This window comes from Doryrhamphus excisus, chromosome 11 (genome assembly GCF_030265055.1).
Source record: "Doryrhamphus excisus isolate RoL2022-K1 chromosome 11, RoL_Dexc_1.0, whole genome shotgun sequence".
NCBI classification, from domain to species: domain Eukaryota; kingdom Metazoa; phylum Chordata; class Actinopteri; order Syngnathiformes; family Syngnathidae; genus Doryrhamphus; species Doryrhamphus excisus.
Window position 1 is genome coordinate 17,792,422 of NC_080476.1, and position 22,530 is coordinate 17,814,951.

At 35.3% G+C, this 22,530-nt stretch overlaps 1 protein-coding gene across 5 annotated transcripts; it reads left to right on the forward strand.

Moving 5' to 3' along the window:
- Nucleotides 1-130: 130 nt before the first annotated feature.
- On the forward strand, nucleotides 131-21,829 carry slc12a3 (solute carrier family 12 member 3). 5 transcript variants are annotated; one of them, XM_058086783.1, is made up of 26 exons: nucleotides 134-1,510; nucleotides 1,581-1,709; nucleotides 3,001-3,076; nucleotides 3,278-3,373; nucleotides 4,440-4,579; nucleotides 5,955-6,065; nucleotides 6,150-6,261; nucleotides 7,597-7,727; nucleotides 7,839-7,923; nucleotides 9,039-9,196; nucleotides 10,104-10,211; nucleotides 11,139-11,262; nucleotides 13,230-13,331; nucleotides 13,424-13,579; nucleotides 14,970-15,069; nucleotides 15,165-15,276; nucleotides 15,351-15,488; nucleotides 16,697-16,803; nucleotides 16,880-16,962; nucleotides 17,061-17,138; nucleotides 18,056-18,154; nucleotides 18,238-18,349; nucleotides 19,676-19,756; nucleotides 20,899-21,037; nucleotides 21,134-21,201; nucleotides 21,276-21,829. In XM_058086783.1, exons 1-26 carry the CDS (start codon nucleotides 1,289-1,291, stop codon nucleotides 21,415-21,417), a joined length of 3,009 nt encoding a protein of 1,002 aa, XP_057942766.1. In that variant the 5' UTR covers nucleotides 134-1,288; the 3' UTR covers nucleotides 21,418-21,829. The 5 variants fall into 5 exon arrangements, 4 of the variants coding, with proteins under 4 accessions (XP_057942766.1, XP_057942769.1, XP_057942768.1 ...); XM_058086785.1 differs by having other exon boundaries at nucleotides 135-1,510; nucleotides 15,354-15,488; XM_058086787.1 differs by having other exon boundaries at nucleotides 1,479-1,510; nucleotides 1,581-1,684.
- The last annotated feature ends 701 nt before the right edge of the window (nucleotides 21,830-22,530 follow it).

The following is a 22,530-nucleotide window of genomic DNA, read 5'->3' on the forward strand; positions in this document are numbered from 1 at the left end:
GGAGGTGGGGGGCAGATGACAGGTGAAACGTGGCCCGGGAGGGGGGGGGGGGGGGGGGGGTCGTGTGGGTTTTTTCATGTCCAGGCCACACATGTCAATCATTGGTGGAGTTGATGTCTGCCTGGCAGCTTTCATGCTTCACCTCCACCGTGCCCTGCGGGGGCCACGGGTGGCTGCTGCAATGTGTGTGTGTGGGGGGGGGCTGTATTACAATTACACAACATGCATGCTTTCATTTGTTCATGGGGGACGTGTGGACGCCCCTGCTTTACATATTTATCTGATAAAAACTTTTTTTATCTCATAATGATGATTTTTTTATCCCATAATGATGACTTTTTATCTCATAATAATGACTTTTTATCCAATAATGATGACTTTTTATCCCATGATGATGACTTTTTATCTCATAATGACTTTTTATCTCATAGTAATGATTTTTAACCCATAATGATGACTTTTTATCCCATAGTAATGACTTTTTATCCCATAATGATGACTTTTTATCTCATAATGATGACTTTTTATCTCTTAATAATGACTTTTTATCCCATAATGATGATTTGTATCTCATAATGATGACTTTTATCCCATAATGATGACTTTTATCTCATAACAATGACTTTTTATCAGATAATAATGACTTTTTATCTCATAATAATGACTTTTTATCTCATAACAATGACTTTTTATCAGATAATGACTTTTTATCCCATAATGATGACTTTTTATCCCACAATTATGACTTTTTATCCCATAACAATGACTTTTATCTCATAACGATGGCTTTTTATCCCACAATGATGAATTTTTATCCCATAATAATGACTTTTTATCTCATAACAATGACTTTTTATCAGATAATGATGACTTTTACCTCATAACAATGACTTTTTATCCCATAACGATGACTTTTTATCTCATAATAATGATTTTTTATCCCATAATGATGACTTTTTATCAGATAATGACTTTTATCCCATAATGATGACTTATTTTTCATGTCTAAAGTTTGTCCAGCGGTGCTCTCCAAGGGCAGTGATGCCTTCGGGTAGTTTCAGTGTCAGGTACTTCCTGTGTGTAATGATGCGGTTTACACTAAGAGGAAGTGAATGATTAATCCCTCGATGCTTCATAGCCTTGTAGAACATGAGCAGGCAAACATGAGTTTGACCTTTTTGACCTTGCCTCCTAATGGCTGCTGTAATGAGTGTAAGCGAATATAAACGTGGCGACACAATCCTTCACGGACAGCGAAGAAAGGCTAGCTAACCGCTAATCATCCTGAATGGAAGTCCAAGACATCAGCAACGGCATTCAGCTGTCTGACTACAGAGCCAGCGTCCCGCCATCGCTATCAGATTACTACGGCGGCCATGACGCATCACCTGGCTATCAGTACGCCACCATGGATGCTCCTCCAAACTATGACTTCTACGCCAACACGCAAATATCCGGGCGGAAAAGGCGCATCCGCCCGTCTCTTTACCAGCTGCATGCCAACCAAGAGGTGAGGAAAAGTAGTCGTCATGTTGATCCATCACATGATCTTTGATTTCTTCATTGCTCTTATTGGAAAGGATAACTCCGCACCTCCATTGTACGAGGAGACCACAGCTGGACACATGGAAGGTGACAGCTCTGAGGATGAGGAGCAAAAGGAGCCACCAGTGGAGCCTATCAGGTTTGGCTGGGTGCAAGGAGTCATGGTAGGTAGAACGTCATGGCATGGTCACTATTGGTAGGTAGAACATCATGGCATGGTCACTATTGGTAGGTAGAACGTCATGGCATGGTCACCATGGTAGGTAGAACATCATGGCATGGTCACTATTGGTAGCTAGAACGTCATGGCACGGTCACCATGGTAGGTAGAACATCATGGCATGGTCACTATTGGTAGGTAGAACATCATGACATGGTCACTATTGTTAGGTAGAGCATCATGACATGGTCACCATGGTAGGTAGAACATCATGGCATGGTCACTATTGGTAGCTAGAACGTCATGGCACGGTCACCATGGTAGGTAGAACATCAAGGCATGGTCACTATTGGTAGGTAGAAGATCATGACATGGTCACTATTGTTAGGTAGAGCATCATGACATGGTCACCATGGTAGGTAGAACGTCATGGCACGGTCACCATGGTAGGTAGAACATCATGGCATGGTCGCTATTGGTAGGTAGAACGTCATGGCATGGTCACCATGGTAGGTAGAACACCATGGCATGGTCACCATGGTAGATAGAACGTCATGGCACGGTCACCATGGTAGGTAGAACATCATGGCATGGTAACCATGGTAGGTAGAACGTCATGGCATTGTCATCATGGTCACCATGGTAGGTAGAACATCATGGCATGGTCACTATTGGTAGGTAGAACATCATGGCATGGTCACTATTGGTGGGTCGAACATCATAGCATGGTCACCATGGTAGGTAGAACATCATGGCATTGTCACCATGGTAGGTAGAACGTCATGTCATGGTCACCATGGTAGGTAGAACATCATGGCATGATCACTATTGATAGGTAGAACATCATAGCATGGTCACCATGGTAGGTAGAACATCATGGCATGGTCACTATTGGTAGGTAGAACATCATGGCATGGTCACTATTGGTAGGTAGAACGTCATGGCATGGTCACTATGGTAGGTAGAACATGATGGCATGGTCACAATGGTAGGTAGAACGTCATGGCATGGTCACTATTGGTAGGTAGAACATCATGGCATTGTCACCATGGTAGGTAGAACGTCATGTCATGGTCATTATTGGTAGGTAGAACATCATGGCATGGTCACCATGGTAGGTAGAACATCATGGCATGGTCACTATGGTAGATAGAACATCATGGCATGGTCACTATGGTAGTTAGAACATCATGGCATGGTCACTATCGGTAGGTAGAACATCATGGCATGGTCACTATTAGTAGGTAGAACGTCATGGCATCCATATTTGTCTAATTCCGCTCATGTCCTTTTAGATCCGTTGCATGTTAAACATTTGGGGGGTGATCTTGTACCTGAGGCTGCCATGGATTACTGCCCAGGCTGGGATAGGTAAAGCACAGCTTGTTAAAGGGAACCTATGATGCTAGTACTGAGTAGTGGATGGTTCAATGCCGGAATCCAAAATTCCAACTCCATTTATAGGTCAGAAAAGACATCATGGGTCCCCTTTAAAGACCTTACTAATATGTCCTCCCCCAATTTGAAATCCAAATATTCCGTGGATAATAAGATTTCATTATGCTGGACCAGGTCTGACCTGGGTGATCGTGCTGCTGTCCTCGTGTATTACTGGCATCACCGGTCTCTCCACTTCCGCCATCGCTACCAACGGCAAAGTCAAAGGAGGTATTGTCAATCATGGCAACGATTTGAAGGGGAAATGCAGTTTTAGTTTTTGGCATGTTGACCATCATTCCCAATCCTTATGTGAAACATGGACACATATTTATTTCCTTTTTCTGGGCATAACATGAGAAAAGTAGTTAATACGAGTTAGAACCCCAACCTTAACCTCAACCCTAATCCTAAAACCAACTCCAACCCTAACCCCAAGACCAACCCTAACCTCAACCCTAATCCCAAAACCAACCCGAACCTCAACCCCAAGACCAATCCCAACCCGAACCTCAACCCTAACCCCAAGACCAACTCCAACACTAACACCAAGACCAATCCCAACCAGAACCTCAACCCTAACCCCAAGACCAACCCCAACCCTAACCCTAAGACCAACCCGAACCTCAACCCTAACCCCAAGACCAATCCCAACCCTAACCCAGACCAACCCGAACCTCAACCCTAACCCCAAGATCAACCCAAACCTCAACGCTAACCCCAAGACCAACCCCAACCAGAACCTCAACCCCAACCCGGACCTCAACCCTAACCCCAAGATCAACTCCAACCCGAACCTCAACCCTAACCCCAAGACCAACCCCAACCTGGACCTCAACCCCAACCCGGACCTCAACCCTAACCCCAAGATCAACTCCAACCCGAACCTCAACCCTAACCCCAAGACCAACCCCAACCTGGACCTCAACCCCAACCCGGACCTCAACCCTAACCCCAAGATCAACTCCAACCCGAACCTCAACCCTAACCCCAAGACCAACCCCAACCTGGACCTCAACCCCAACCCGGACCTCAACCCTAACCCCAAGATCAACTCCAACCCGAACCTCAACCCTAACCCCAAGACCAAGCCCAAACATTAAACTCAACGCTAACCCCAAGACCTAGACCCCAAGACCTGTCTATGAGAGTTTACCCACGTAAACACATTTAGATTGTCCATCTGTTCCAATGTTTGTCTATGAGAGTTTACACATGGAAACACATTTACATTCATCTTAAGTATCTCCTTTTGGGAATCTCGACATCATAGAACTTGGACTTCCCTTTTTCCCAGGTGGGACCTACTTTCTCATTAGTCGGAGCCTCGGCCCGGAACTGGGCGGGTCCATCGGGCTGATCTTTGCCTTCGCCAACGCCGTGGCCGTGGCCATGCACACCGTCGGCTTCGCTGAGACCGTTACGGACCTCATGCACGTGAGCACCCTTCTCTCTTTAATTACCGTTGTTTGACTCGGGAAACTGAGTGTAAAATGGAATGGGATGAGAAAAGGTTAGAGGTCATTTTATCATAATAATGTCATACTGAAACATTTTCAATAAGGGAAAAAAATACTAGGAAAAATGTATATGTATAGATATGCTAGCATGTACACGGTGTACTGTACAAGCGTACTATTGAGGTAGTACTGAGATGAGGTTGTTGTGTACGTGTGGAAGGAAAATGGCAGCTAATAATAATAATAATAATAATTTTGTTTTTGGAAAAGTATATAACAAATATTTGGAAAAAAATAAACAACCATCTATAATAATAATAATAATAATATTAATATGAATAATATTATTATTATAATAATTATAAATACATCCATGAAGAAATATACAAAAACATGCAACAAAGAATAATAATAATTAATAATAATAATAATGTTTTTGTTTTTGGAAAAGTATATAACAAATATTTGGAAAAAATAAACAACCATCTATAATAATAAATAAAATAATAATATTATATATTATAATAATATAATAATAATAATAATAATAATAATAATAATAATAATAATAATAATAATAATAATAATAATAATAATAATAATAATAATAATAATAATAATAATACATACATACATACATACATACATACATACATACATACATACATACATGAAGAAATATACAAAAACATTTAACAAAGAATAATAATAATAATAATAATAATAATAATAATAATAATAATAATAATAATAATAATAATAATAATAATAATAATAATAATAATAATAATAATAATAATAATGTTTTTGTTTTGGGAAAAGTATATAAACAAATATTTGGAAAAAATAAAAAAAAAACAACCATCTATAATAATAATAATAATAATAATAATAATAATAATAATAATAATAATAATAATAATAATAATAATAATAATAATATAAATACATACATGAAGAAATATACAAATAAATTTAACGAAGAGAAAATAATCTAAAGAAATGCATAAATAATAAATATTGGAGTAAAAATTTAAAAGAGCATTTAACAAAGACTTTTCAATAATAATTAGTTTTTATTAAAATTTGGAAAAATATTATTATTATTATTATTATTATTATTATTATTAATAATAATAATAATAATAATAATAATAATAATAATAATAATAATAATAATAATAATAATAATAATAATAATAATAATAATAATAATAATAATAATAATTTTAAAAAGGGAAAATACTGTGAAAAAATGTACTGTATAGAGTATATTCCGTAGGATATGCTAGCATGTACACGGTGTACTGTACAGGTAGTACTGAGATGAGGTTGTTGTGTACGTGTGGAAGGAAAATGGCAGCGTGATGGTGAACCCCATCAACGACATCCGCATCATCGGCGTCATCACCGCCACGTGTCTTCTCGGCATCTCCTTGGCCGGCATGGCGTGGGAGTCCAAGGTCAGCACGTCCAAACACGTCCCAAACCGGGGGGGGGCTTCTTGAAGGTGCCATTGAAGCGTTTGTTGTCTCATCCCCCCCAAGGCCCAGATTATCTTTTTCCTGGTCATCCTGGTGTCCTTTGCCAGTTACGTGGTGGGAACCCTCCTCCCCGCATCGCCGCATAAACAGGCCAAGGGATTTTTCAGCTACCAAGGTGACGTCTTCCAACTCCAAAATACTACGACTGCTACTACTGCTGTACTACTGCTGTACTACTGCTCATTACTATTGCTGTAGTTGCACATCCAATGGTTTACCACAAAGAGATTTACCCTATTTAGTAGAGATAAAAACGTATTTCTATCTATGACTAAATGTGATTAATTCTGAGTTAACTGTGGACAAAATGCAATTAATCGTGATCAAATATTTTAATCAATTGACAGCCCTAATATATAAATTATATTATATATTATATATATATTAATTAATTATATATAAGCCTATTATGCTAATATAACATAATATAGCAATGAATGAACGAATGGATGGTTGAATGAATTGATGGATGAATCAATGAATGTATCAATTAATTAATGGATGAATGGATGTTGATTGAATGAATGAGTGAATGATGGATGAATAGATAAATGGATGAATATGAATATATGAATAAATGGTTGGGTGAATGGATGGTTGAATGAATGAATGAATGGGTGGATGAATGGATGAATTGATGAATGGATGAATGAATGAATGAATGAATGAATGAATGAATGAATGGATAGATGAATGGAAGAATGAATGGATGGATGGATGGGTGGATAGATGAATGGATGAATGAATGGGTGCATGAATGGATGAATGAATGGGTGGATGAATGAATGAATGGATGGATGGATAGATAGATGAATGGATGGATGAATGAATGGATAGATGGATAGATGGATAGATGAATGGATGGATGGATGGATGGATGGATGGATAGATAGATGAATGGATGAATGGATGGATGGATAGATGGATGGATAGATTAATGAATGGATGAATGGATGAATGAATGAATGGATGGATGGATGGATGGATGAATGAATGAATGGGTGGATGAATGAATGAATGAATGGATAGATGAATGATAGATGAATGGATGAATGGATGAATGGATGAATGATAGATGAATGGATAAATGGATGAATGAATGGATGGATGATAGATGAATGGATGAATGAATTAATGAATGAACGAATGGGTGGATGAATGGATGAATGAATGGATAATTGAATGGATAGATGAATGGATGAATAGATGAAAGGATTAATGAATGGATGAATGGATAAATGAATGGATGGATGGATGGATGGATAGATGAATGAATGGATGAATGGATGAATGGATGAATGGATGAATGGATGAATGGATGAATGGATGAATGGATGAATGGATGAATGGATGAATGGATGAATTAATTAATGGAAGACAAATGAGCCATCTTGAACGTCTCAAAGTCTTAGTAAACAAAGAGAATGACACCAGTGTTGACTTTTTCCAGCGGACATATTTGCCGCCAATTTTGTGCCGAGCTGGCGGGGGTCGGAGGGGAGCTTCTTTGGCATGTTCTCCATCTTCTTTCCCTCGGCTACCGGCATCCTGGCAGGAGCCAACATCTCTGGAGATCTGAAGGTACGGATTTCATATGTCACCTGACATGTTAGCTTGATGTGTGTGTGTACAGGAATGTGTGTGTGTGTATGCGTTTGTGTATGCGTATGTGCCGACCTCTCTGTCAATCAGGACCCAACAGTGGCGATCCCCAGAGGAACACTGATGGCAATATTGTGGACCACCTTGTCCTACATCATCATCTCTGCTACCATCGGTATTCAACCTTCCTAACGACCTTGAACTCCATCAACACCTTCAGACTCCTTTTATGTGGCCCTGCAATTCTCTACTCCAACGCTAGGGGCGCTGTTATATGGGAAGTCAATTTAGCCAATAATAATAATAATAATAATAATAATAATAATAATAATAATAATAATAATAATAATAATAATAATAATAATAATAATAATAATAATAATGTAAAAGTATATAAGAATATTTGGAAAAATAAAAATGAACAACCATCTATAATAATAATAATAATACATACATGAGGAAATATACAAAAAATTTAACAAAGAATAGTAATAATAATAATAATAATACATACATACACGAGAAAATATACAAATAAATTTAACAAAGAAAATAATCTAAAGAAATGCATAAATAGTAAATATTGAAGTAAAAATTTAAAAGAGCATTTAACAAAGACTTTTCAATAATAATTAGTTTTTATTAAAATTGGCAAAAATATTAATATTGACATACCAATAATAATAATAATAATAATAATAATAATAATAATAATAATAATAATAATAATAATAATAATAATAATAATAATAATAATAATAATAATAATAATAATAATAATAATAATAATGTAAAAGTATATAACAAATATTTGGAAAAATAAACAACAACTATCAATAATAATAATAATAATAATAATAATAATAATAATAATAATAATACATGAGGAAATATACAAATACATTTAACAAAGATTTAAAAACATTTTTAATTGAAATGTAAAACAAAAAAGAATCAAAAGAAATGCATAAATAATAAATATTGGAGTAAAAATTTTAAAGAGCATTTAACAAAAACTTTTCAATAATTGTTTTTATTACAGTGGGAAAAATCTTCATATTAATATACCAATAATAATACTAATAATAATAGTAATAATTAAGGATGTTCCCATCAGGGTTTTATGCTGCCGATACAATACCAGTTGATGTAAATGTAAATGTTGTAAATGTATTTCTAGTCTTCTCACATTATTCCCTGGAAATCCGAATGAAAAGCAGGTTTATCCCCCTCTGCTGGATAATAGGAATGTGGAGACAATGCCTGTGGTGTGTTTGTTTTCCCCACCAGGATCCTGTGTGGTGCGCGACGCATCTGGACTCTTAAACGACACCTTGTCCTCCTCCTCCGCCAGGAATTGTGTTGGCTTAGCTTGTCGGCACGGCTGGGACTTCACCGACTGCATCGACAACAACACGTGTGCCTTTGGCATCAGCAACTACTACCAGGTCAACACGCGCAAACTCACAACATCCATATATTACATTTATATTTATTCATGCTGAAACACCCCTATAGTCACCTTTACACTCCTATTACTCAATATAGTAGACATAATAAGAGAAAATAACACACATAAGACATAGAAAACTTGTTTACCACCTTCTAAATACGCTTTATAACATGATTAGAGCCCTCTAGACATGAACTAACACCCCTATAGTCACCTTTACACTCCTATTACTCAATATAGTAGACATAATAAGAGAAAATAACACACATAAGACATAGAAAACTTGTTTACTACCTTCTAAATACGCTTCATAACATGATTAGAGCCCTGTAGACTTGAAATAACACCCCTATAGTCACCTTTACACTCTTCTTACCAAATATAGTAGACATAATAAAACATGTAAGACATAGAAAACCCGTTTACCACCTTCTAAATACACTATGAACATGATTAGAGCCCTCTAGGCATAAAATAACACCCCTATAGTCACCTTTACAATCCTATTACCAATTATAGTAGACATAATAAAACATGTAAGACATAGAAAACCTGTTTACCGCCTTCAAAATATGCTGTTTAACATGATTAGAGCCCTCTAGACATGAAATAACACCCCTATAGTGTTATAGCCGTGTAGATGATGTGTCACTCCACAGCGTGTGTGTTTCAATGAATGTCTTCAGAAGTGTGAACAGGAAGTGATGTCGGGGATTCAAACATGAGTTTTAGCGCTTGCACAGCCACAACAGTAGGCTGTGCTATTGTGATTATGGTTATTATAAGCGTCAAGGCAGCATGAAATAGCCTTTGGTCTTAATCAATAACAGGATGAAGCAAAGCCTGTGCTTATGATGATGTCATCAGTTGTCAGTAACAATGTCAACATTGTGTGTCTGCAGTCAATGAGCATGGTATCAGCTTTTTCTCCTCTCATCACCGCGGGTATCTTTGGTGCGACGCTCTCTTCTGCTTTGGCCTGCCTGGTATCGGCTCCCAAAGTATTCCAGGTACTCAGGCATACTGCATACTTCTATACTTACTCCTTCTAAATATGCTAGACATGAAATAGCACCCCTATAGTCACATTTACACTCCTAATATCTAATATAGCAGACATAATAAGAGAAAATAAGACATAGAAAACATGTTTACGACCTTCTAAATGCAATTTTTAACATGATTAGAGCCCTCTAGACATGAAATAACACCCCTATAGTCACCTTTACACTCCTAATATCTAATATAGCAGACATAATAAGAGAAAATAAGACATAGAAAATATGTTCACCACCTTCTAAATGCAATTTCTAACATGATTAGAGCCCCCTAGACATGAAATAACATCCCTATAGTCACCTTTACACTCCTATTACCCATTATAGTAGACATAATAAGAGAAAATAAGACATAGAAAACATGTTTTACCACCTTCTAAATATATTTTTTACCATTAGAGCCCTCTAGACATGAAATAGCACCCCTATAGTCACCTTTACACTCCTATTACCCAATATAGTAGACATAATAAGAGAAAATAACACATAGAAAACATGTTTACCACCTTCTAAATAAAATGTTTACCATTAGAGCCCTCTAGACATGATATAGCACCCCTATAGTCAACTTTACTCTCCAATTACACAATATAGTAGACATAATAAAAGAAAATAAGACATAGAAAACATGTTTACCACCTTCTAAACATACTTTGTACCATTAGAGCCCTCTAGACATGAAATAGCACCCCTATAGTCACCTTTACTCTCCTATTACCCAATATAGTAGACATAATAAGAGAAAATAAGACATAGAAAACATGTTTACCACCTTCTAAATATAATGTTTACCATTAGCGCCCTCTAGATGAACTAGTTCATTTCACCTATCCACTGTATGAGTGTCTACTGATGGTGTATGTATTTGTGTATTTGTAGTGTCTGTGCCAGGACCACCTGTACCCTCTGATTGGCTTCTTTGGTAAAGGCTATGGAAAAAACCAGGAACCTCTTCCAGGATACCTGCTGACGTACGTCATCGCCGTTTGCTTCATTCTCATTGGTGAGCCTTCCTATCATTGCTTTTCTCTCTCGCGGTTGACTTCACATTATTAGGACTTTATTCCCTTAATTGTATGATTTTATTCCCTTAATATTATGACTTTATTCCCTCAATATTATGACTTTATTCCCTTAATGTTATGACTTTACTCTATGTAATATGGTGACTTTATTCCCTTAATATTATGACTTTATTCCTTAAATATTATGACTTTATTCCCTTAATCTTATGACTTTATTCTATGTAATATGGTGACTTTATTCCCTAAATATTATGACTTTATTCCCTTAATATTATGACTTTATTCCATGTAATATGATGACTTTATTTCCTTAATATTATGATTTTATTCCCATAATGTTATGACTTTATTCCCATGATGTTATGACTTTATTCCCTTAATATTATGACTTTATTCCCATAATATTATGACTTTATTCCCATGGTGTTATGACTTTATTCCCTTAATATTATGACTTTATTCTATGTAATATGATGACTTTATTCTATGTAATATGATGACTTTATTCCCTTAATATATTGACTTTATTCTATTTAATATGATGACTTTATTCCCTTAATATTATGACTTTATTCCCTAAATATTATGACTTTATTCCCTTAATATTATTACTTTGTTCCTTAAATATTATGACTTTATTCCCTTAATATTATGACTTTATTCCATGTAATATGATGACTTTATTTCCTTAATATTATTATTTTATTCCCATAATATTATGACTTTATTCCCATGATGTTATGACTTTATTCCCTTAATATTATGACTTTATTCCCATGGTGTTATGACTTTATTCCCTTAATATTATGACTTTATTCTATGTAATATGGTGACTTTATTTCCTTAAAATTATGACTTTATTCCTTAAATATTATGACTTTATTCCCTTAATATTATGACTTTATTCCCTCAATATTATGATTTTATTCTATGTAATATGATGACTTTATTCCCTAAATATTATTACTTTATTCCCTTAATATTATGACTTTATTCTATGTAACATGATGACTTTATTCCCTTAATATGATGACTTTATTCTATGTAATATGATGACTTTATTCCATGTAATATGACGACTTGATTACCTTAATATGATGACTTTATTCCCTTAATATGATGACTTTATTCTATGTAATATGATGACTTTATTCCATGTAATATGACGACTTGATTACCTTAATATGATGACTTTATTCCATGTTTTATGATGACTTGATTCCTTTAATATTATGACTTTATTCCCATAATATTATGACTTTATTACCATAGTATTATGACTTTATTCCCTTAATATTATGACTTTATTCCCTTAATATTATGACTTAATTCCATGTAATATGATAACTGTATTCCATGTAATATGATAACTTTATTCCCCTAATATTATTACTTTAGTCCCTTAATATTATGACTTTAATCCCTTAATATTATGACGTTATTCCATGTAATATGATAACTTTATTCCCTTAATATTATGACTTTATTCCCATAATTTTATGACTTTATGTCCATCATATGATGACTTTATCTCCACAATATGCTGACTTTATTCCCATAATAATGTTTCTTTATTCCCATAATATTCTGACTTTGGTTCCTAAATATTTAGACTTTATTCCTGTAATATGATGACTTTATTTCCATAATACTATTTCTTTATTCCCATAATATTTAGTCTTTATGCCCATAGTATTATTTCTCTATTCCCATAGTATAATATAATATAATATAATATAATATAATATAATATAATATAATATAATATAATATAATATAATATAATATAATATAATATAATATAATATAATATAATATAATATAATATAATATAATATAATATAATATAATATAATATAATATAATATAATATAATATAATATAATATAATATAATATAATCTATATCGCGGTTGTGGTTTTAGCGTTTGAACTTTTCCCTGCAGCCGAGTTGAACACCATCGCTCCCATCATCTCCAACTTCTTCCTGTGTTCCTACTGTCTCATCAACTTCAGCTGCTTCCACGCCTCCATCACCAACTCACCCGGTAGGATGAAGGATGAAGGATGAAGGATGAAGGATGAACGACGTCTCCATCTTGGAGACAGCCTTGACCAATGAAACGTTTGTGTGTTCCAGGCTGGCGTCCATCTTTCAGGTTCTACAACAAATGGCTGTCCTTGCTGTGCGCCGTGTGTTGCCTGGTGATCATGTTCTTGCTGACTTGGTGGGCCGCCCTCATCGCCTTTGGTGTCGTTCTGCTCCTCCTGGGCTATACGCTCTACAAGAAGCCCGGTAAGACAGACCTTTCAGTAACACAGTAATCAAACTTGCATTAATACAGTAGAATAATAGAATAATAATCTAAATAATCACCAAAAAGACTGGAAATAGTATAATAAGTAATCAAAAATGCATTAATACAGTAGAATAAGAGTGTCATATCATAAAGCGATCGCTCCTCCCCCCACGTAATTAATGGCAGCTAGCATTTTTTAAGGTACAAATAAGCTAAATCAGGGGTCTCAAACATGCGGCCCGCGGGCCAAATGTGGCCCGCAGGACACTAGTTTGAGGCCCCCACCTTGATATGAAAGTTTAATGTTAGTTTGATATGGATGCTGTATGGTATCATGTACCCAGAAAAAAATTATTACGTTTGATTAATGTTCATGTTAAAGGTTAAATAACTGTTAATAGTTATCCTCTCTATCCGTGTGGAAGTGGTAAGTTTTTGGCTATTTAAGTTGAAAGGAAATAACTTGAAGGCTACCGTTTAGGTCGCTAGCTCTCGTTTGCGAGTTAGCATGTGTCTCAAGACTCTGCAGTTGTTCATTTTAATCTGAAAAAAATAATTTGTCTACCCACCAACTATATGTGGTTTCTTAAGTTTTTATTATTTGCCGTTTTATTATTATTATTATTATTATTATTATTATTATTATTATTATTATTATTACTGATTGATTAGAAAACATGTTTTACCACCTTCTAAATATATTTTTTACCATTAGAGCCCTCTAGACATGAAATAACACCCCTATAGTCACCGTTACACTCCCATTACCCGATATAGTAGACATAATAAGAGAAAACAAGACATAGAAAAGCTTGCTTGTGACCTTCTAAATGCAATTTTTAACACGATTAGAGCCCTCTAGACATGTAATAACACCCCTATAGTCACCTTTACACTCCTATTACCCAATATAGTAGACATAATAAGAGAAAATAAGATATAGAAAACATGTTTACCACCTTCTAAATATCAGTTTTTACCATTAGAGCCCTCTAGACATGAAATAGCACCCCTATAGTCAACTTATTATTATTATAAAAGTTTTTATTATTTGCCGTTTTATTATTATTATTATATTTATTTATTACTGATTGATTGATTTTCTTTATTCTTATTTGTTTATTTATTTTTCATCTTATTTTGTGTAGAAAAAAAGTAAGATATTTGAGAACAGTGGAATGTTTTATCAGAGCTTTTATTGTAGAAAATTGGAAACAAAGCGAAGTTTTTTAAAAATTTCTGTTTTTAATAAATGCGTTTTTTTTTGGAAAACCTGATGTGGCCCCCAAGTAAATTGAGTTTGAGACCCCTGATCTAAATAATCACCAAAAAGACTGGAAATAATCTAATAAGTCATAAAAATTGTGCTTGTCTTTGCGGGCGTAGCGGTGAACTGGGGCTCCTCGGTGCAGGCGGGGTCCTACAGCTTTGCACTAAGCCAGAGTCTGGCTCTTAACCAAGTGGAGGAGCACGTGAAGAACTACAGGTCAGTCATGATCAATATCAATATCCATTCTTATTGATTGACAGGCGCCGCCTAGCTTGATCGCTTTTAGCGCATGTTGTTGGGACGTTGTGCAGACCACAGTGTTTGGTGCTGACGGGTCCTCCCAGCAGTCGACCAGCTCTGGTAGACCTGGTCAGCGCGTTGACGAAGGACCTGAGTCTCATGATGTGTGGCCACGTGTTGACCGTGAGCGCCGATCACAACACGCCATCATCTTTTATCGTTCCTTTAGCCACCATGGATGTCTTTCTCCTCCCTAGCAGAAACATCTCCCTCCACCGCAGCAACGAGCCAGCAGTGACGGACACAACTTGTGGCTGAAGCAAAGAAAGGTGAAGTCCTTCTACAAACACGTGTTGTCTGCAGATCTACGCTCAGGAGTCAACATGCTGCTGCAGGTCAGATCGGAAGACCGAAACACACACCTTTACACTCCCTTTACACACCTTTACAATATAGTAGACATAATAAGAGAAAATAAGACATAAAAAGCTTGTTTACTACCTTCTAAATACACTTTTTAACATGATTAGAGCCCCCTAGACATGAAATAACACCCCTATAGTCACCTTTACATTCCTATTACCCAATATAGTAGACATAATAAAAGAAAATAAGACACAAAAAAGCTTGTTTGCACTTTTTAACATGATTATAGCCCTCTGGGTATGAAATAACACCCCTATAGTCACTTTTACACTCCTATTACCCAATATAGTAGACATAATAAGAGAAAATAAGACATAAAAAGCTTGTTTACTACCTTCTAAAGACACTTTTTAACATGATTAGAGCCCTCTAGACATGAAATAACACCCCTATAGTCACCTTTACACTCCTATTACCCAATATAGTAGACATAATAAAAGAAAATAAGACATAGAAAAGCTTGTTTGCACTTTTTAAAATGGTTAGAGCCCTCTGGGTATGAAATAACACCCCTATAGTCACCTTTACACTCCAATTACCCATAGTAGAAATAATAAGAGAAAATAAGACATACAAAAGCTTGTTTACTACCTTCTAAATACACTTTTTAACATGATTAGAGCCCTCCAGACATGAAATAACACCCCTATAGTTACAATTACAATCCTATTACCCAATATAGTAGACATAATAAGACATAAAAAGCTTTATAACTACATTGTAAGTACACGTTTTAATATTTTTAGAGCCCTCTAGACATAACATAACACCCCTATAGTCACCTTTACACTGCCATTACCCATAGTAGACATAATAAGACATAAAAGAGACATACAAAAGTTTGTTTACTACCTTCTAAATACACTTTTTAACATGATTAGAGCCCTCTAGACATGAAATAGCACCCCTATAGTCACCTTTACACTCCTATTACCCAATATAGTAGACATAATAAGACATAAAAAGCTTGTTAACTACATTGTAAATACACTTTTTAACATGATTAGAGCCCTCTAGACATAACATAACACCCCTATAGTCACCTTTGCATTCCCATTAGGTATTAGGCATGAAGCATTAGTCATAATTAGACATAGAAGACATGAAAAGCCCCCATCACTTATAATGGTTTTGGCTGGTGACGGTTTAGAAATGATGTGGAGCATTCATGTATCAGGGTGCAGGTTTGGGTAGGATCCGACCCAACGTCCTGCTCATGGGTTTCAAGGCAGACTGGAGGAGAGACTGGCCCCAGGCCGCCCACACCTATGTGGGAATATTGCAGTGAGTTGCAGGGAAACATGAATACTCAGGATGTACGAGCACACGGATTGAGTACGGATGTCGTTGCTGATTCCAGGGATGCCTTTGACCTTCAGTATGGCGTGTGTGTACTGAGGATGGGAGAGAGACTGGATGGTCCACATCTGTATCGGTCACATGGTGAGGGGAGGGGGTTTGGGGGGGGGGGGGGGGGGGGGCGCTGAGAGCACATTGGAAACCATCAAATGCAGCAGTAAAAACTAAATGTTTGATTGCAGTCAATGCCGGCTTCGACGGAGGAGCAGAGAGTGTAAAGTCCACAGGGAACCCTTCCGGGGTACACAGCATTACTACATGTAAGCACATGTACAGTATGTACTACAGTACAGTATATGTTGTATGCAGTATGTACTAGATGACAAAGGTTGCTTACAACCTCCCAAGTATCCTTTGTAACCTTATTAGAGCCCTCCAGACATGAAATAACACCCCTATAGTCACCTTTACACTCCTATTACAGACATAATAAACCATATAAAACATAAATATGTTGCTCATAACCTCCTAAGTATGTTTTCTAACCTTATTAGAGCCCTCCAGACATGAAATAACACCCCTATAGTCACCTTTACACTGCCATTACAGACATAATAAACCATATAAAACATAAATATGTTGCTTACAATCTCCTAAGTATGCTTTCTAACCTTATTAGAGCCCTCTAGACATGAAATAACACCCCTATAGTCACCTTTACACTCCTATTACAAACATAATAAACCATATAAAACATAAATATGTTGCTTACAACCTCCTAAGTATGCTTTTTAACCGTATTAGAGCCCTCTAGACATGAAATAACACCCCTATAGTCACCTTTACACTCCAATTACATACATAATAAACCATGTAAAACATAAATATATTGCTTAGAACCTCCTAAGTATGCTTTCTAATGTTATTAGAGCCCTCCAGACATGATATAACACCCCTATAGTCCCCTTTAAACTCCTATTATAGACATAATAAACCATGTAAAACATAAATATGTTGTTTACAACCTCTTAAGTATGCTTTCTGAACGTATTAGAGCTCTCTAGACATGAAATAGCACCCCTATGGTCACCTTTACATTCCTAATACCCAATGTAGTAGACAAAATAAGACATATAAAACCTGTTTAGCACCTTCTAAATGTTGTTTTTAGCATGTTGTGTTTGTATTCATTGGCCAGATGGCTGAGTAAAGTAACTCTGACATCTGTCATCTGCAGCTACGATGAAGGCGGAGCCTGCGCCTCAAGTCAGTTCAGCGTTTGGGAGAAAGCAAGGAGAGAAGACCATCGACGTGTACTGGCTGTCTGACGACGGAGGTCTGGTCACGCTTGTCGTGTTCCTCGTTCGTGTTCTCATCCACATGCGTGTGTGTGTGTGTGTGCGTGTGTGCGCTTGCTAGGCCTCACCCTGCTGCTTCCATACCTGCTGACTCGGAGGAAGCGTTGGGCCAAATGCAAGCTTCGGGTGTTTGTGGGCGGGGACAATTCCAACAAAGAGGAGAGGAGGGAGGAGTAAGCAATTGCATCACTCATCACACTTCCCCATAATAATCATGTCATATGTAAATATGAAAGATGTAATATGAAGAGATGAACTATCATCACCAGGGTAACAGGAAGTTGTTTACATTTTTAGCATTGTTGTAATATGACAAACTAAATGAACAATGTTGACATTTTTAGAAAATTAAGATTGCGGAAAAAGATATAATGTTGGGAAAATAGTGTCACAATATGATGGGATGAAAGGCATAATATTATGGAAATAAATTGAAAACATTATTGGAAAGAAATGAACACATTATGGGAAAAAACTCATAATATTATGGGAATAAAGTCACAACATTAAAGGAATAAATTAATAATATTATTGGAATAAATCAAACATATTACAAGAATTAAGTCATAATATTATGAGAATAAATTCACAATATTATTGAAATAAATTAAAACCATTATGGGAATAAATTCATCATATTATGGGAATAAAGTCATAATATTATGGGCATAAAGTCATAATATTATGGGAATAAAGTCATAATGTTATGGGAATAAATGAAACATATTATGAGAATAAAGACATAATATTATCGAAATAAATTAAAAACCTTATGGGAATAAACTAATCATATTATGGGAATAAAGTCATAACATTATAGGAATAAATTCCTAATATTATGGAAATAAATCAAACATATTATGAGAATAAAGTCATAATATTATAAGAATAAAGTCACAATATTATAGACATAAATTAAAACATTATGGGAATAAATTAATCATATTATGGGAATAAACTCATAATATTGTGGGAATAAAGTCATAACATTATAGGAATAAATTCATAATATTATGGGAATAAATCAAACATATTGCGAGAATAAAGTCACAATATTATAGAAATAAATAAAAAACATTATGGAAATAAATTCATAATATTATGGGAATAAAGTCATAATATTATGGGAATGAAGTCATAATATTATGGAAATAAATTAAAAACGTTATGGGAATAAATTCATCATATTATGGGAATAAACTCATAATATTATGGGAATAAATCAAACATGTTACGGAAATAAATTCATAATATTATGAGAAAAAAGTGACAATTTTATGTGTTATGTGTTTACAACTTTAATAAAACAAACAACAGCAAAATGTTGGGGACAATCAAATAGTGTTGCATCTCCATCACGTGTGCCAGGAGAAACCATCTTGATGGTGTTGTGTCCTGTTATCAAAGTTTCCAATGTGGCCAGCACACTCTGCTCATCAAAGGACTCTATTTGATTGTATTTCTATCTTAGTACAGATTCATGTTTTCCCCCCATCCAGGGTTTCCAGATTAATCAAGAAGTTCCGCCTTGGTATCCATGATGTTCAAGTACTTCCTGATCTCCATCAAAAACCTCAAAAGTAAGCCTATTAGGGTGTTTACTACAGAAACATACATTGCAAACTGGTAATACACGTTATTACAATTATTACACAGTTAGTTGGGTCTGATTGCATGATTATGGACCTCTAAATACAGATTGTAACACTATTAGAGCCCTAGAGCCCTCTGGACATGAAATAACACCCCTATAGTCACCTTTACACTCCTATTACCCAATATAGTAGACATAATAGGAGAAAATAAGACATATAAGACATAGAAACCTGTTTACAACCTTCTATATATACTCTTTAGGGATTATTTGAGCCCGCTAAACATGACATAACAACCCTATAGTCACTTTTACACTCCTATTACTCAAAATAGTAGACATAATAGGAGAAAATAAGACAAATAAGACATAGAAAATGGTTTCCAACCTTCTATTTACACTCTTTAGAGATCATTAGAGCCCACGAAACATGAAATAACACCCCTATAGTCACCCTTCCAGTCCTATTGCCCAATATAGTAGACATACTAGAAGAAAATAAGACATATAAGACATAGAAACCTGTTTACAACCTTCTATATATACTCTTTAGGGATTATTTGAGCCCTCTAAACATGACATAACAACCCTATAGTCACCCTTCCACTCCTATTACTCAAAATAGTAGACATAATAGGAGAAAATAAGACACATAAGACATAGAAACTGGTTTACAACCTTCTATATACACTTCTTAGACATTATTAGAGCCCTCTTAACATGATATAACACCCCTATAGTTATCTTTACACTCCTATTACCCAATATAGGAGACATAATAGGAGAGAATAAGACACATAAGACATAGAAACCTGTTTACAACCTTCTATATACACTCTTTAGACATGATTAGAGCCCTCTAAACATGACATAACACCCCTATAGTCACTTTTACACTCCTATTATCCAATATAGTAGACATAATAGGAGACAATAAGACACATAAGACATAGAAACCGGTTTATAACCTTCTATATACACGCTTTAGACATTATTAGAGCCCTCTAAACATGAAATAACACCCCTATAGTCACCTTTGTTTTTTTCTTTCAGCTTTTTCCTGATTATGGAGTGTACTATTAATGAATATAGTAGACATAATTTCATGTGTGGTCTTTATTTACACAGCCTTCATCAGTTTGAGAACATGCTGAGTTCCTTCAGGCAGGATCCAAATCCCAAGCAGGAATGTCCTTCTGATCCATCAACAACACAGGAGGAGCCTTGGGGGATCACTGATGAAGATCTGGAGAGGAACAGTGTCAAGGTCTGACACACATACAGAGACATATACGTATAGCACCTGTTAGCATGCGCTAGTATGTAATAATAATAATAATAATCGCATTTCTGTGCTGATCAGACTTCCCGTCAGCTCCGTGTGAACGAGCTTGTTCAGGATTATTCCAGGGAAGCCGCACTGGTTGTTATGTGAGTACACAAAATACTCGTACATGCGATGCTCCCGGGATGAAACCCAAACTCCACCGTCTTCATCCCGCCAGCACCATGCCGGTGAGGAGGAGAGGGGCGTGCCCCAGCGCCCTCTACCTGGCGTGGCTGGAAGCCCTGTCACATGACTTGAGGCCTCCGGTCCTATTGGTCAGAGGAAACCAGGAAAATGTCCTCACCTTCTACTGCCAGTGAAAAGTCCTACTTCGGACCCATGACAACATCTCATAGAATAATTTCTACATCGTAATTGCAATGCTGTAATAATGAGATGCTAATGTTAAAAGCTAACATGCTAACAACTAAAACATGCTAACAACTAAAACAACAGATTGAAATGTTGATGTACGTTTCGGCTGAAATACCACCAGTGTCAATACAAACGTTTCTAAAAACGTTACAATGCTAATGTTATCAAGCTAACAATGCTAGCGTTAACTATTTGTGAATGAGGAAAAATGGAACTTAATTGTTCACGCTGAATTGCCCTACCCGGCCAGATTGAATTAAATCACATACCTCATCTTTTTTATCAAATTGCTAACACTGTTGACTTTATTTGACCCCATGGCGGGTTATTTAGAAGTTACACTCAATAAAAAATGCACAGAGAGTGAGTAAGGGTGATTTTTTTGGGCTATTTTTGTTGTCGAAAATAGGTGTTGTCTTGGAAATAATAGATATTATATTAATGATTATTTTTAAATTTTAAATTTTAAATTTTAAATTTTAAATTTTAAATTTTAAGTTTTAAATTTTAAATTTTTAATTTTTAATTTTTAATTTTTAATTTTTAATTTTTAATTTTTAATTTTTAATTTTTAATTTTTAATTTTTAATTTTTAATTTTTAATTTTTAATTTTTAATTTTTAATTTTTAATTTTTAATTTTTAATTTTTAATTTTTAATTTATTTGTTTTATTTTTTATTTTTATTTTTGTAATATATTTTTTATTATTATTATTTTTATATTTATTTTTCAACTGAAAATACATTCCCACATGATGCAACATGACTACACTGACACTTAACAGTAACACACGGCTGTTAGTTGTCAGACAGAGCTCTCACTCTCTCAATTACCACACTTGTTTTCCTGGAATTGTCTTGTTTTTCCCAACATTTTCCATTATGCTTTGTAAACACAGTTGGGAATACTTCAAACTATTCCTGGATCGGTGATCTTTGTCATATCCTGACTAAGCCTTCCATTAGTATGTGTTAGAATATCGATAGGTGGCAGACAAAGTGAGTAATAGTAACATTTAACGATCTTTTTTTTAATTTTTGAATGCGCATGCTCACAA

What these genes read in the sequence shown, in the direction of transcription:
- slc12a3 (XM_058086783.1), top strand. Translation starts at nt 1,289, where the DNA reads ATGGAAGTCCAAGACATCAGCAACGGCATTCAGCTGTCTGACTACAGA. An exon ending in GAGTCAACATGCTGCTGCAG is followed by an intron (nt 15,489 to 16,696) that starts GTCAGATCGGAA and finishes TTCATGTATCAG; the next exon opens with GGTGCAGGTTTGGGTAGGAT. An exon ending in CTCCATCAAAAACCTCAAAA is followed by an intron (nt 19,757 to 20,898) that starts GTAAGCCTATTA and finishes TTATTTACACAG; the next exon opens with CCTTCATCAGTTTGAGAACA.